Consider the following 14,345-nt stretch of genomic DNA (forward strand, 5'->3'; position numbering starts at 1 on the left):
AAATTTAGCTAATGCAAAATTGTAAAAAAGCTGAAAGAAATTGTTATTCTCATTTTGACAAAGAGTAAACAATGTTCAGAAACAATATGTACAATTGTTCCTTTAATTCTTTTTAAAACTTTGATCTATTGGTTTGAGAAAACGGTGTGATGGATGTGAGTTCATAGGGTTATGAGAGGTAGATTAAGCTGTAAAAACACCTAAAAACATTAGTGTCACTTTTTGTGAATTCGCGGTAGGTTTACTAAAACAACGCAAAAAGTTACTTTTTCTCTTTTCTTTAAATCAATGTTGAGAGTATAAACATTTTTTCCAAAAAATCATAAGGTATTTGTTCTAGTTTTTGACACTGCCCTATCAAAGACCAAAGTATCCTTTTTCATTTAAAGTCAAAAGCAAACGGACATGCTATCCGGCCTATGCATTGACTTAACTAAAAAAATTTAAAGCTTTAAAATGTAGATACGACCACTTTTAGATGAATTAGAGCTTTTTAAAAATCACCAAAAATTTAAGAATTTTTTTTGCTCCTTTAATTTTTTGGAGTAGGGTTAATAAAAATACTAGTCAAGTTGGGATGATTTATAAAACGAGAACTAAATATAATGCTTTAAGTGGTGCGGAAAGAGATATAAACCCTGGCCGAGAAAAGTAAAAAGTAACGTAGTGATACAATAATCAATACAGTACATTATCGGTTATAGCCAGTTTGCGCCCCAATTTCCCCTAATAGTCCAGTCTTAAAAGATGCATCTACCAAATCCGGCACTTTTGCATGGGATTCATATTGGCTCCGGATGGACATCCGAAATCCATTGCGAACTCATCTAAATTTTGTAGGGCCCCGTTTACGCGGAACTGTCCGGGGCTCAGCTGATAATTAGCAATGTATCTCTGTAAAGTTTGGTCGGAGTGTTTAGCACAGTGATGGATCGCCGATGATATCCAGAACAATTGGTTTGGCGAGAAGTTTAATCCGGAAAGTCGTGGTTCGACTCCGTTTTCTTGAACCCAGCTGATGTAAGTGTCGTAGGCGACTTTCATTCCGGCCAAATCAGCCATGTCTTCGTCGCGAGTATTCGAAGCGTTCAACTGGAAATAGAGCTATGTTAGAGTACAGCACAAGAGGGGAAATAGCGAAACCGCACCAGAAGCAGACAAATTAAATTAATAATTATAATAAGTTAGGCGTCGACTCGACATCAAAGTCACATTATTGTACCCACGGAATCCTTTCGCCACGACACGATCGCATTAATTAAGATTTAATTTGATTTAATTATTGGATTGGCATTGCGACGGTACCTAAATACTTCGAATGTCTCCTGTAAATCTGGTTGTGTTTTATTTATTGCTTTGTTGCTAATTAATTAGTAGTACCTGTTTCCATAAAAGTCTAAAAAATCCTCAAGTATGAGCTTTGGGGTCTCCAAAAATAATAATTTCAACCTTAAGATAAATTTTCTAAAAAGATTCCAATCTGGTGGAGGGTGTTTCTTGACGAAACATCAAAGAGAGCACAGATTTTTTCTAGGAAATTGGTGGGTATTCACAAAAGCATGAACATATTTACAAAATTTAGATTTAGGATCCAATTTTAAATGTTTTAAAAAAGATTTCATATAAATAAATTTTAATCAATAATATTAACAGGAAAACTGTTGCAGTTAATTTTTAATGTGTTAAAAAAACAATAATATTTTTCTTTCCCTAAGATTTCAGCAGAGCCAAAAACGTTATTCTCATTTTCTTAAATTAGGTACAGTCTATTTTTTTATTTGCTGGTAGGGATAGTGTGAATCAAAAACACGACATGACATCCGTCTGTTTTTGACATTTGACAGCTTCTGACTTGGGCCGCCATTGTGATAGGACTTAAAAACCAGAGCAAAATTATTATTAAGTCCAAAATCAAGAGAAAAATGAACTTTTCTTTCTACTGAGTTAGAATAATGAAGTTTTAATTACTCATTTGCTGGTTTCAAGTAAAGCAAAAACTTTTTTTCCTTTGCAGTTTTGACGTAAAATCAAAGTTAATTTTTTTTCCTCTTGTAAACGCAATCCGGGAACATACTGTATATTAATAACAAAATAAACAAATGTACATACAAATATCAATAGTTTTGGCAAAATTATCGCATTACATGGGAAAGGTGATTTTTTTATTGAAATAACGCTTAAAAAAATAAATGCATCAAAAATTAATTAATTAACTAATTAACATTAAGTTAAACTAAAATTACGACGTAAACTTCAACAATTTAACTACAATTTAATGGTTGTCAAAAGAAACAAAAAAGTGAATTCCGTGTGGATCAGTTCTTTAGCTTAGATAAGCTTTTCTTACATTCGGAGGCAACCATTAATACCTAGTATTGCCTCCACGAGCCTGAAAAGAAGCTCAATTTTTTATTGTTGTCTTTCGGAAATTAGCGGTGATTTTGATAATTTGGCATTTATTAAGTAAACAATGAATCTATACCAATTGTTTTTGGAACTATGGAAAAATCCATACTCGACTAAGTTACTTAATCCTATATCATCAATTTTAGTACTATTTTCAGAACCATTTAGCCATTTTAAATCTTAAAATTTAAGTGATGCGATATTTATGCCAGTCAGTGTAGGTCCCAGCCGTATTTTTTTAGTTTTACAGCTTTAATTGTATTTATTTTGTTTTTACATTTAAAAATTGTGCTGCTCTAATGAAGCTAAGAAACAAAAATAATATCCCCGAGCGCTGAAGTACTTTCAAGAAAGGTTAATTTGAAATCACGATAACTCATGGATTTGAATAAACTCAGAATAAAGGCTAGCCCAGAGGCCCCTACGGCTTTGACGCCAGTCATTATTTTAAATAACTATTAAAATGTAAATGTAAAAGGTAAAACACTTCTTTTCTGTTGAGAAGCATTTATCGTTTGTGGTAGTTTTCATTTTCTTTTTAATTTGGGAAAGCATTTCCGCTCATTTAACGCGCATTTCTAAACCGCTATTTTCGAGTAGTTTCAAGTACTTTGATAAGTGTAAAATAAGAATTCACTTACGTAAAGTGCCATATCAAATGCAATTTACAGAATGTAGATTCAAGAAAGAGCAATAAAACGCTTGATATTTGCTTATCTCTACCATTTCAATGATACTCGTCGTCTTGAATTCCTCAACTCAACATTGTGTGAATGTGTAATTAAAACATTTGGTTAAATACGTTTACGTGTAATTTCATCCTCCAAATGTCCTACTTTGCCCTTCAATCGATCACCGGTTTCAAATATTTTTCTGTTGTCTATCAGAGCAAAACGCTATCGAAAATATTATCCGTGGGGTTTTGTTTGCAAATCGGATTATTGGTGTACATAATAATCATAAATTCCACCTGCACGAGTGGAAAATGTTAAGTAATTAATTGAAATTCGAGTCGTAACATGGCGTGGAATTATCAATAAGTTTGACGTTTTGGGTTGAAGTTCAAGGCAAGGAGTTGTGGTATTTCGAAAGGCATATTTGCAGGGCAAAAAATGGCTGTGGTCGTCTGAAGTGACGGTGTGAAATTATAGGGTGAGAGCATACTTGGGATATTCGCTTTGAACATACTTGCGAAATTCCTCGGCGTAATAATAAACTTACGTGTTCGATCATTTTAACTATGAATTTTCCGTAATGATTCGACAGACACTGCAGTTTAGTTTCGTAGTTGAAGAGGGTGTGAGATGACCACCAGCTCCGGGCTTCCCCCTCAAGCCCTTTGTATTTGGCTTGGGTGATAATGTGGTACATTTGATGGGCTATAATGGTACCCAAAGCGCCATAGTTGAGGTACTCGGGCCGGTTTTTCTGGTAGAAAATGCCACGGAAGAAGGAGATTGGTATTCCTGGAATTGGTTTTGTGTCATTTAAAGACAGTATCTTTATTTATTTTGCGTGGTAAGTAGCGATTAAAAAACATGACGGCGTGTACTTAAGGCAAATCCCGGACTGATCGATAATAATCCGGTTAATTTGTTGATTTTCACTCCGGGACACGCCATCTTAAAACTGAAATAATCTCGCTCGTTTACAATTTCAAATTGCGGTACTGGAATTAAATGGAACGGGTGTAAGACACGCGCCGAGATATATTGCGACGTATTTTATTTGAAATTGTCGAAGGATTTAAGCTGGGACTTACTCAGAGCATTTTCCTTTGGCGAGTAAACAATATTTAATCCTGTGACAGATCCGGGGGTTTCGAAAAAATTCTCTCTTACAGGTTGCCGGAGTTTTCCATATTGAATATTGGTACTCATATAATCCAGATTTAGGACTGACGTCAAGAGCTTATCTTCCAATATTTCTACCTGGAAAATCGATCTTGTTTACACATTTTATGCGAATGATGTCATAACATAAAATATTCAAAACAACTTTATCCCCGGCTTCTATAATAGAAGTAATTAGAACCCCACTCTGAATTTATAATCAACTTTTGCACTTTATAACACAACATTTACACATAGATGAACATTATTGTGCCGCAATAAATATAACTGCTTCAAGGAGAAAGCTGAACCGAGAGAACAACCAAATACTAAATCAACACCAGAATATTTATAAATAATTTATTTCAACGATTTTTACCAAATTAATTTATTAGGTAATAAACAAAATTGTTTAATCAATTTTTTTTGAACATTTCTGTAGGTAGGCATACTAAAATAAAAAGCCACTGCCGCAATTTGCTAAAGTTCGATGTAATTGTTAAAGTTTCTAGCTGTAGAATGAATAATACAACAAAATTTAACTTTTTCAATTAAATTTCAGATATCTCGTTGAATTATGCTTCAACTCTTACCTCTTCGTACATTCTGTTTCTTTCAATAAAGTCGTTGTAATTTGGGATGTTTTCTACACTTGAAACGAGTATCTCTGAGGCAATGTCTTTGGTTTTTGCATCCAACCAATCTAATTTGTAAAGATTTTCTCTGAACTGATATTTGATATTTTGAATCATAGAAATAGCACGCGTTCGTGTGTCCTCATCCAAATATTTTTTGATATAAATTTCAGAAATAACAGTGGAGAAGCTGCAAAATACCTCTACAGCGATAACGCAAAAACTGGTGAACATTTACCTATTTTCGGTTGCTGTGACGCATTCATTCCATCGTGATGTTTGTGCAGGTTTGCCTGTCACTTTTGTGAGATAATCGTAAGCTTTATTTAGGATTTTTTGAGGTAAATAAGTGAGCAAATCTTGTAAAATATGCCAGCACATAAAATTTGCGATTATCCTGGAAAAGATATACTAATAATGGGAAGCATTAATTGGAGTCTTTTTTCACAATTACCTTTCGTCGGTGTGTTTAAGGAGACGAAGCAGCGTTTTCAAATAAAGAGGCTCTGAGACGGATATAATATCGTCATAAGTAATCTCAGTGACGGGCCTTAGAATATTGTTAATATATTCTTTCCAACGTATCTCTGAAAATTCATATTGTAATTCCGACAGGGATAAGGGATTATAGAGTTGAGTTTGATTAGTTTCGCTCCTTTCAGAAATCTGCAATTTTAAAATGAAAAAATTCTGAAAAGTGAGTACGTGTTACTTTAGCTAATTTGAGTAGAAAATCCAAGACTTGGCTTTGTTCTTTTCTCGCTTTTTCCTCTTCGGCTCCCATGAGAACAGCGACGTCCACCATATATTCTAAATACCAGTTTTTTATTTCGTTATTTATTTGACTTTGATAGTAGGGGCTTTTTATCTGGAATGTTTTAATAAAAACTCAGTCTGCAAAAAGCTCGTTTCTTACATTTAGAATGTATTTATCTGGATGTATTTTATCTCTTTGCAGTGCTAAAATGAAGAAATTTTCGAAATTAATTCCCATCTGCCTGAGTTTGGGCACGGCATCTTTCCAATTGAATAACTCCTTACGCCAATTATTCCCGTTAAGAGTAGGCCATCCGCCTATTTGGTTAAAAATTTGTTTTATCCTTTTTAATCCTTCTGCTTCGATTGCACTCTCGTTCATGCAAGCTCGATAAAATTTTTTTGCTAAATTGAAAGCTAAAGGATCTTCTTTCTGGATCGGTTCATTCAGCATGTTTTTAATTTCGGTTTGAATATCCTCCTGGAGAAGACTAGTCACCGAGCGCGAGTCTCGATCATCCAACTCTGTGTTCTCCAGGAAATTACCGCACGAAAACCGATAAAAATCTTCGCACGGATCCGCTTTTATGTCGATGTACTTCACAAGCAACTCCATCGAAGTTTTCGCACACACCGACGATGTGCACTCTTTAGGACCATCTAAAATCATCAACAACACTAAAACCACTCCACTTTAAAGAGCTAATTTTACTCAATCTCTATATGCACGAGTTTCAAGTGCGGAATAAAAACATCCAGTTACTTGCACTTACCCGAATAAAACAAATAAATTAGTAGAAATAATGATAACGCAGTAACTGAAACAATGCTCACAATCGCAATTTTCTTTTCGCTTCTCGAGCGATTTTTCCACCAGGTTCTGAGAGCAAATTTTTGTCGGTCCGGAATTCCTCTACAAATTAAATTATCCTTAACATAATAATCGGATTTTTTATTGCGTACCCATTAATCATTTTTTATGGGGAGAAAGCTTGAAAATTTAATTTTTACTGTATTCTCACGACACTCTACTAACATACTTAATAAAGTAAAGGATGAGTCAAGTAATTAAAGAGACAGGAAGAATGCGTTACGCTGTGGGAGGATTTGACCCGTAAGGTCAAACAGCTGTAATTATCTCAAAATTAAATTATGAAAATAATAGGCATAGTTAATTTTTCGTTAGTTTCAAGACTAGATAGTAATTTATGGTGCGTTAAACGGTTTATGATATTTGGGGTTCTTTTAATGTTGATTTGTAAATAATTGGGCACGGCTTGGGACAAATCGTGAATTTATTTTAAAACTAGCTATAAATTTTCATTATTTGCAACTTTTTGATCCATTAGGTGCGAACTACAGCGTGACCTTTACCCTTGTTGAATTTAAATGAGTTTATAAAAAAAAAACCGGTAATTCGAGATTCTCTTGGTAAAATTGTTTCGGGTGGTCTAATCCGAGATTTAATAACGTGACTGAATTGAGAGAAGAGAAAATATTATTTGGTAGGTATCCTGCACCGTAAAAACTTGACTAGACGACGAAAGGAAGTAAAAAAAGAATAGAAAACGGAAATTGGTTGCTACGTGTATGGCCAGTGATACGAGTCAGTGGACGTTAGCCGCTATCTGTTCGTCTAAACTTTTTTAGACAAGTGTATTCGATAAAACCTACTTAAGGCAGTTTGCGCAGGAAAACCATTAGCACTAATCATTAAACATCTGATTCGGTTTCAGTGAATTTTAGCCGACAAAAGCAAAGCAACGAGCCGAACCAATTCGAATAAAATTGAACTTTCAATCGGGCGATTCAAAGGAACTACTCATTGACGAACCGACTTGTGCAGTTCATTTCACCGAAATGGAAGCAGAAATAAACACAAACAGATAAATCGTGACAAATCTGCAACATCGAAAGTTGAACAATTTCGGGCCTAAGAAAAACCCTCATCAGAAACCAAGAGAAAAAGTCAAAACTTGATTAGTACTTTTCAAATTCTACTTTTTACAATAATTTTCATATTATATTATTATTTTACCAAGATCTAGCAAAATAAATAAGTCTCTCGTTCATAAAGGAAGTAAATAGAGCGAAACAAGCTAAAATAATTTCAAGTAATTTGGGAAATTTTCGTTTTGTTTTATTTTTATCTCTTTTGCAAAATTTTATTTTTATATATTTTTAGCAGTTTTATATTTATCATTAAAATGTGCTCAACACTCCGAAAAGGTAAAAATATCACTAATTCTAGCCTAATTTTATCAATTTTTCTTTTATTTTTAACGAAATTTTACGAAATATTTACGTTTTTACCTTAAAATCATGCTAAAATTCTTGAAAAAATCAAAAATAATGATTTGATTTTGTGTTTTGTAGCAAAATCTCGCAAAAAATGAGGTTTTAGTTCAAAGACACGCTTTTAAAACTTGTAAAAGTGAAAGTAACTCCATTTTTGACCAAATTTAGTGTTTTTTAGCTTACTTTATAAAATTTTACTCAAAAACGAGATAAATCGCATGAAAAAAAAACGAAATAATATCAATTTTGATTTTTTTGTAATTTTTAGATATGTTTTGCCAAGATATATCTTACACGATAAATGTCTGTGGTTCAAAAACGAATTCAATCAATTTTAATCCAGTTTGGTACATTTTTAGCTAGTTTTATTTTTTTTGTTTTTATTTTTTAAACGTACTCAAAACTTTTGAAAATGCAAAAATAACACTCATTTTGGCTTAATTTGGTAAATTGTGGCTTTGTTTATAACGAAACTTTGCAAAATATATACGTTTTTATATTATATTCTTAGGAGTAAAAGTGATACTTTATGTGGCGAAACTCAACGTTTATTTTGTCAAGCGTAGTGAGCAACATAAACTCACTTTTACTTCGACGAATAACATATGCTATTTTATCAAAGCAACACTATAATTAGCAAGTAAGTAAACAAAATAATTAAGATGCTTTGTAATTTGTGTTGAGATTTTCGAAAGTGTTCATTAATTTAACTAGTGCAGTTAGTATTGCAAAATGTACTTCTCTAGAAATTGCTGAAATAGCGAAAGAGACAACATTGGTAAATGACTTTGCAAAAGTAAAAACGTTTAGGTCCAGAAATAATGTCTGAAAGGTAAAACTTTTGCTTGTAACATTTAGTCTTTTGCCGAGAAAAGCAAATCTTGTTTAGTTTTGGTTTAATTTTAATTTTGTGTTTTGGTCTGATTTTGTCTCGGCGCATAACAAAAATTGTAAGAATTTTGTATAAACAAAAGTTTACGGGAGATAACAATTCGGCCGCGATAAGAATATATTTACAAACATTAGGCGCCGTAAAAATCTAATCTTGGGGTATTTATTTAGGCGGAGGTAAATTTGCATCGAGATTCTTATCTGTTAATTTATCCTCGCCTCTCTTAAATTAAAAAACTCGTCTCTACTGTTCCATATATTTATGTAACTTGTGTGGGTGAAGGTTTTAAGACATTGTTTTCTCACGTTGAAGCACACTCTACCTCGCATACACCTTCATTATGTATACTTTGACCGTGCGATTTTTCCTACCTTGTAGAAATTGTAGGATTGTCTTTGAGTAATTTTAAATCGACGTATTAAAATGCACCCTTTGGAGGATATATTTTATTTGGCTGCGGGCTAAAACTATTATAATATATTAAACCCCAACTGGGGGATGATTTCAGACACCCTTACAACTTATCCGTGTATCCCCTTAGGGCTTTGGAATAATGAAAATCCCGTATTTCATCGAACGGTCGTCATTGGCAATAAAAAGAAATTTGTTCTGTAGTGGACGAGATTTAACGTTGTATTACCACAAACAAATGGTCACTATAGTGCAATATCATATCTCTAATAATTGCACAGCATTGGGGTGCTACGTGTTTGGCAGGACTTGCTCATGTTTAACTAGAATGCAAATTATCAAAGCCAAACTAGTCTTCTATTCCCCATATCATTATAAATCGCTGCAGCGTTTTAACGCGATTTTGCGGTCACTAATTTCATTTTTGGCAGGGATTGCTTTTTTCCTCTTTGAATATTTCACTGGATACGTGACGTAATTTGAAATCTCGTGCATTATAGATGATAGATTTTTTCCGACTTTGTCGCCAGAATCGAGCTGAATACTGTTTAAACTTGAGTAAGAAGTTAGATAAGCAACGATCTGATAATTAACTCAACTGAACCCTCAACTCCATTTAATTTGTTCTTCCTAAACATAGATCCCAACATGTATTTACCATTGTTCCAAATTTTACTCAAGAGAAATGAATAAGATAATGCGAACAGATGCCATTAACTACTAGAGATTAATTAAATTTCACTTATTAATAAATTTAGATTTAAGTAGGATGAGGCGCTTTAGAATTGACTTGTCAAGCGGAACCGAACGTGAATTCACTTTAGAAATATTGCCAACATTATGACAAAATATTGCCAAAATTACTCCAGAATTTTCGTTGGTCCCAGTTTATTTGCAACAATTTTGCTTAAAATAACGTTAACACCATCAGCAATTATGAAAATAATGTTGTATGACTAATTATGACTTATTTAATGTGTTTGTTTATTAACAATGCGTGAAAATATTATGTTTCAATATTTGTTTATCATTAAATAAAATAAATTGATATTCGTTGAGCTGGGGTCTCATTTTTTTACACACTTTCCATCAGCAAGTGTCTGTGTCATCTCTAGTCTATTCGTCAATAAGTCTGAGACCTTTGTGCATCCCCGATGGTCTCTAAACCTCCGTTGCAGCATCAAGATTGCATCCTACGGGAAGTTATCCTGAGTTATCCTGCGAGTCCTTGTCCTGCGCTGCCGCAAGAGTGGGGGCTCGTCCCGGGCGCAGCCGTTCGTCCCACAGTTTGTAGCGCGCTCTCGCGGCTGATGCTTCTTCTTGGGACAAGATTTGACGCGTGTTTAACATCCGCCGTGATTGATGATGATGGCCGGCATGTTCTTGGACGTGTCCTCTAACTAGGTTATTATGTGAATGGATTTTTCTGATCCTTGGGACGAGTTAGTGCGATCTTAACATGTGCTATTTTGCGGATATAGGAGACTTTCGCACTCACATTGACACTTCTTAAGGAATTGCTAAAGTAATTGTCACTGCATGTTTTACGTTTTTGCTGTTTCGATTTCTCAAAGGGTTGAAAAAGAAAACTCGGATTAATTCCCAATGTGCACACTTTTATTAGATTTGTGTCTGTGGCTTTCTGATTTATTGCCAATACGTTGAAGTTATATAATCCATCAAAACAGAGCGATTAGTTACTCTAGAGCAAAACAGATAACAGTCATTGTTTTTCTTTGAGTGGCAAAGAAATTGTTTTTTATCCCAATTTTCAAAAAAATTGTTATTCGATGTTTCACAACTTTGCCTGAAGTTTTCAAATTTATCCTCAATATATTTCAGTTATATTATGCTAAAAGTTGTTTATTTCCGTTAACTATTCCGGCGGAACAGTGTGTTTTGAAGAATTGGTTTTATTTTTTCCTAAACTAAAGCACTGATTTTTTAGTTTGTTGTACAAAACTGTTGTAGGTTTTTAAAACTTGAACGTTTGTTTCACCGATAAAAGGGTTTTTAAATTATTCTGAAAGTTGCTGGTTTCTAAGTGAGATGAGTTTTAATGAAGAAACTTTGAGCTTAAATATGCGTGGCGTATAAATATTGAATGCAGGAAGCATTAGTGGTGAAGCCGGAACAATGCAAATAATTAAAGCGATTTTATTTTAATTGTCGATACTGAAATATTAACTCCGGATAAAAATCAATATGTTTTATTGTTATTGTTGTTGATTTTGCATAATAATTTTCGAACTGCTATTCAATGACTAAATTTTAATTATATAAATATGGTGGATGCGCCGGGCCAACATTTTTTAAATTATTATTTTATAAGTAGTTTATTGTTTACAATATTTGAAAACAAATATAACGTTTGTTTAAATGTGTTTGATGGTTCAATTATTTAAATATTACCGAAATATTACTTTGTTATTAAAAATGATACAGTATCATCGATTTTTTACTAAATTAATTACAATTTAATTACATAGTTTAAACAAAATTAATCATAAATTTATTGATTCTAAATTTAAAGGGTTACGAGTGAAAAACTTGTTTAATTATAAATGTAAAATTTTACTCGAAATTGAAGAGACTTTAATCAAGAATTTCTTATTAAATATGAAAACGTGGTGACCTTTCCAGAGGATTTATAATTTAAGTTTCTATTTTTATTAAAAGATAGCTTACATACTTGCCATTTGAGATGTTATCAAGTTTTGTACTTTGAGTGCACGCTATATTATGAACAATTGTGTTGACGTTGTAATTGTAGTTGTTTTTAATTGAGTATAATTTGAAGTAAGTTTCTAATTTGAGTAGTCTGATTTATGTTTGATGATTTTTGAATAAAAAATGAACTTTTACATTAGGGTAATAAAAGCTCTCGCGCTGAAACCATTTCTGTTATCCATCATCTTCACTGTGCACAAGCTTTGAAATTTTAAAACGTAGTGTTCTACAGGTTGCTTCAAATGTATATTTTCTCTAATATAAAATATAATAAACTCCGAAAATAGGAAGGTAATTTAATGTCAACAAAGTCTCTGCATTGCAGTCGTTGTTGCAATTTCACTTGATTAAAATATTGTTGAAGAGTGAAAAAAAGGCAGCAACGTTGTAAAAGAACTCGTGTCTCAAAATAATTAAAGTCGTTTACAAAGAAAATAAGGTTAAAGTCTAATTTATGTATTTATTCGCGATCTATCCCACGCCATACTACAATGTACCCATCTGAACTCCCTATTAACTTGCAAATGTATATAAATTGATTTTCTGATTAACGTAAATTTCTATTTCCGTTTCTTTAATTGAGAATTTCCCTCAGAAGGGGAGAGCATCAAGACTCTTACGTGATACGTATTCGGTATCTCTGCGTATACTGAATAATTTAATTTCGGTTATTGATCAAGACGTTTCCGAGTTTATTTTTAATTCCAAATAAGGCATTTCCTCCTGTCTGGAAAAATCATTTTTGATTACTTTTTGAACAAGGTAAAATCGTCGACAATAAGTAACATAAATCTTCTCAAAACGCTGTACTTTAAGATCTGGTTACGACGTCTGTTAAATTTAACGAGAGCATAAATCCATAAATACCGTTGTTATAACCTTGGCGACGATTGACCTTAAAGAGAAGACAACTTCGGATGGAATTACTTCACTGGCAAGTTATATTACTCGTTACAGCGTACCCGAGCTTAAAGAAATGTCCTGATAGCCACTGGACTTTCGCTCGACTGATGAGTCCTTGATAAAAACTAACTGGGGGGCAAAATTACTCCCAACCAACAATTTCTTGACTGAATCCGCCCTTCAGATCGCTGCATTTTGGCGCCATTTTTGTCAGCTCTTTTTGGCCTTATCTCAACTTGTCACTCTTATATTATCACGATTAAAAAATAATTTTTACAAATTCTCCATAATTTTTTTACAGGGAACTTAAAAAACAACATCTTGCGTTTTTATTTATTTATTTTCCAAATTTTGCTATATTTTTGTATAGCTTTAAATAGTGAGAATATAGTTTTATATACCAGGTGAATAAAAAGTATGAAACCAAGAATGTTTTGTGCTTGCTAGTTATTTTTTGGAAAAACTAATTGATGAATCATAAAGTACTATAAAAATGCGACGTTCTATCGTGAATAAAATTTTTCGAAATTTACTTTTATTTTTGAGTTCTGCAAAATTTTTAATTTTTTTAAATGTCAACCCACTATAAAAACAGTTTTTCATAAAGTTTATGATTTAAGGATTACAACTATCTACTTTATATTTAAGTTTTATCAATTTTTTTTTACAAAAGTTGCCATTTCCAAAAAAAAACGCGAATTTAAAATCAAAACAAAATTTCTTTCGCAAAATACGATCACATTTTTTATATTACTTTCATTGATATTTAAAATGATTTAAAAACAAATCGCTTGGTTCAACACTTTATATTCACCCAGTATGTATTTATAAGAGACCGGGAATGGTGTTATATTTAATAGCAACCGAAAACAAATTCAGAACCGCCTAAAAGAACATAATATATATTTTTTAACATATAAAAAAAATCAAAATAAAATTTGTATAATAATTTTTTAACATAAATAAACTGTTTAAAAGAACATAACTGGTATATTTTTTACTTCTTATGGTCCTTTAGATTAAATTTTAGTATTGTACAGATGTTGTGTTGTATTTTTTTTCAGAATTTTGTATTTTTTTTGGTATTTTTGTTGAATTTTTCGTTCTACTTCTTAATTAGTTTTGTTTGCATTGCAAATTTGTAGTATACTTATATATTTTTATTGAATTGTAAGAATATGTTTAATTTGGTTACTTAATTAATTTGTGAAAAATAATTGAATTTACTTTGTGTTTACCTGTTTACAGTATATTTTTGTTTGTTTTTCACTGTCTGTTCTCTACTATTTTTACCTATTTTTATTGAAACGACACTAACAACGTTTCTACTACATTTCAGCTCTTTTTTATTAAAACAAAACAAACAGTTCTTGATATTAATAAATAATTTATAAAAATGCTACAAGTAAATTGATGTGTATTTATTTAAGAAAAAAATTAACACAACCATTTGTCAATTTTCAGTTCAGTTCTTACTGAGTT

At 32.3% G+C, this 14,345-nt stretch overlaps 2 protein-coding genes across 3 annotated transcripts in view; one reads left to right on the top strand and one right to left on the bottom strand.

Annotated features, from left to right (window-relative positions):
- The window catches only part of LOC123006967 (lachesin), a 108,502-nt gene that overhangs the window by 31,041 nt on the left and 63,116 nt on the right, over window positions 1-14,345 (top strand). The window contains exon 1 of one of the 2 annotated variants that reach the window (XM_044401939.1): window positions 10,539-10,755. The exons of the other annotated variant lie outside the window; for it this stretch is intronic. The gene's annotated coding sequence lies outside the window, so the exon portion shown is untranslated. Of the gene's footprint in view, window positions 1-10,538; window positions 10,756-14,345 lie in introns of those variants that run through there. 2 annotated transcript variants of the gene reach the window in all.
- Window positions 568-6,650, bottom strand: LOC123006966 (neprilysin-2-like). Its single transcript, XM_044401936.1, has 10 exons — window positions 6,593-6,650; window positions 6,403-6,542; window positions 5,790-6,289; window positions 5,586-5,741; window positions 5,328-5,539; window positions 5,112-5,270; window positions 4,832-5,063; window positions 4,169-4,337; window positions 3,628-3,872; window positions 568-1,092 (listed from the first exon to the last, which is right to left on the bottom strand). The coding sequence occupies exons 1-10, from the start codon at window positions 6,601-6,603 to the stop codon at window positions 754-756; spliced, it is 2,163 nt and encodes a 720-aa protein (XP_044257871.1). The 5' UTR covers window positions 6,604-6,650; the 3' UTR covers window positions 568-753.

Source organism: Tribolium madens, unplaced genomic scaffold (assembly GCF_015345945.1).
Source record: "Tribolium madens isolate multiple individuals breed KSU strain unplaced genomic scaffold, Tmad_KSU_1.1 Scaffold_3;HRSCAF=73;Tcas5.2_LG2, whole genome shotgun sequence".
NCBI lineage: Eukaryota > Metazoa > Arthropoda > Insecta > Coleoptera > Tenebrionidae > Tribolium > Tribolium madens.

Bases quoted from the DNA above. Each gene is read 5' to 3' on its own strand.
- LOC123006966 (XM_044401936.1), bottom strand. The intron at 6,290-6,402 runs GTAAGTGCAAGT...TGATGATTTTAG, and splicing joins AATTTATTTGTTTTATTCGG to ATGGTCCTAAAGAGTGCACA. The intron at 4,338-4,831 runs GTAAGAGTTGAA...TCGATTTTCCAG, and splicing joins GAAACAGAATGTACGAAGAG to GTAGAAATATTGGAAGATAA.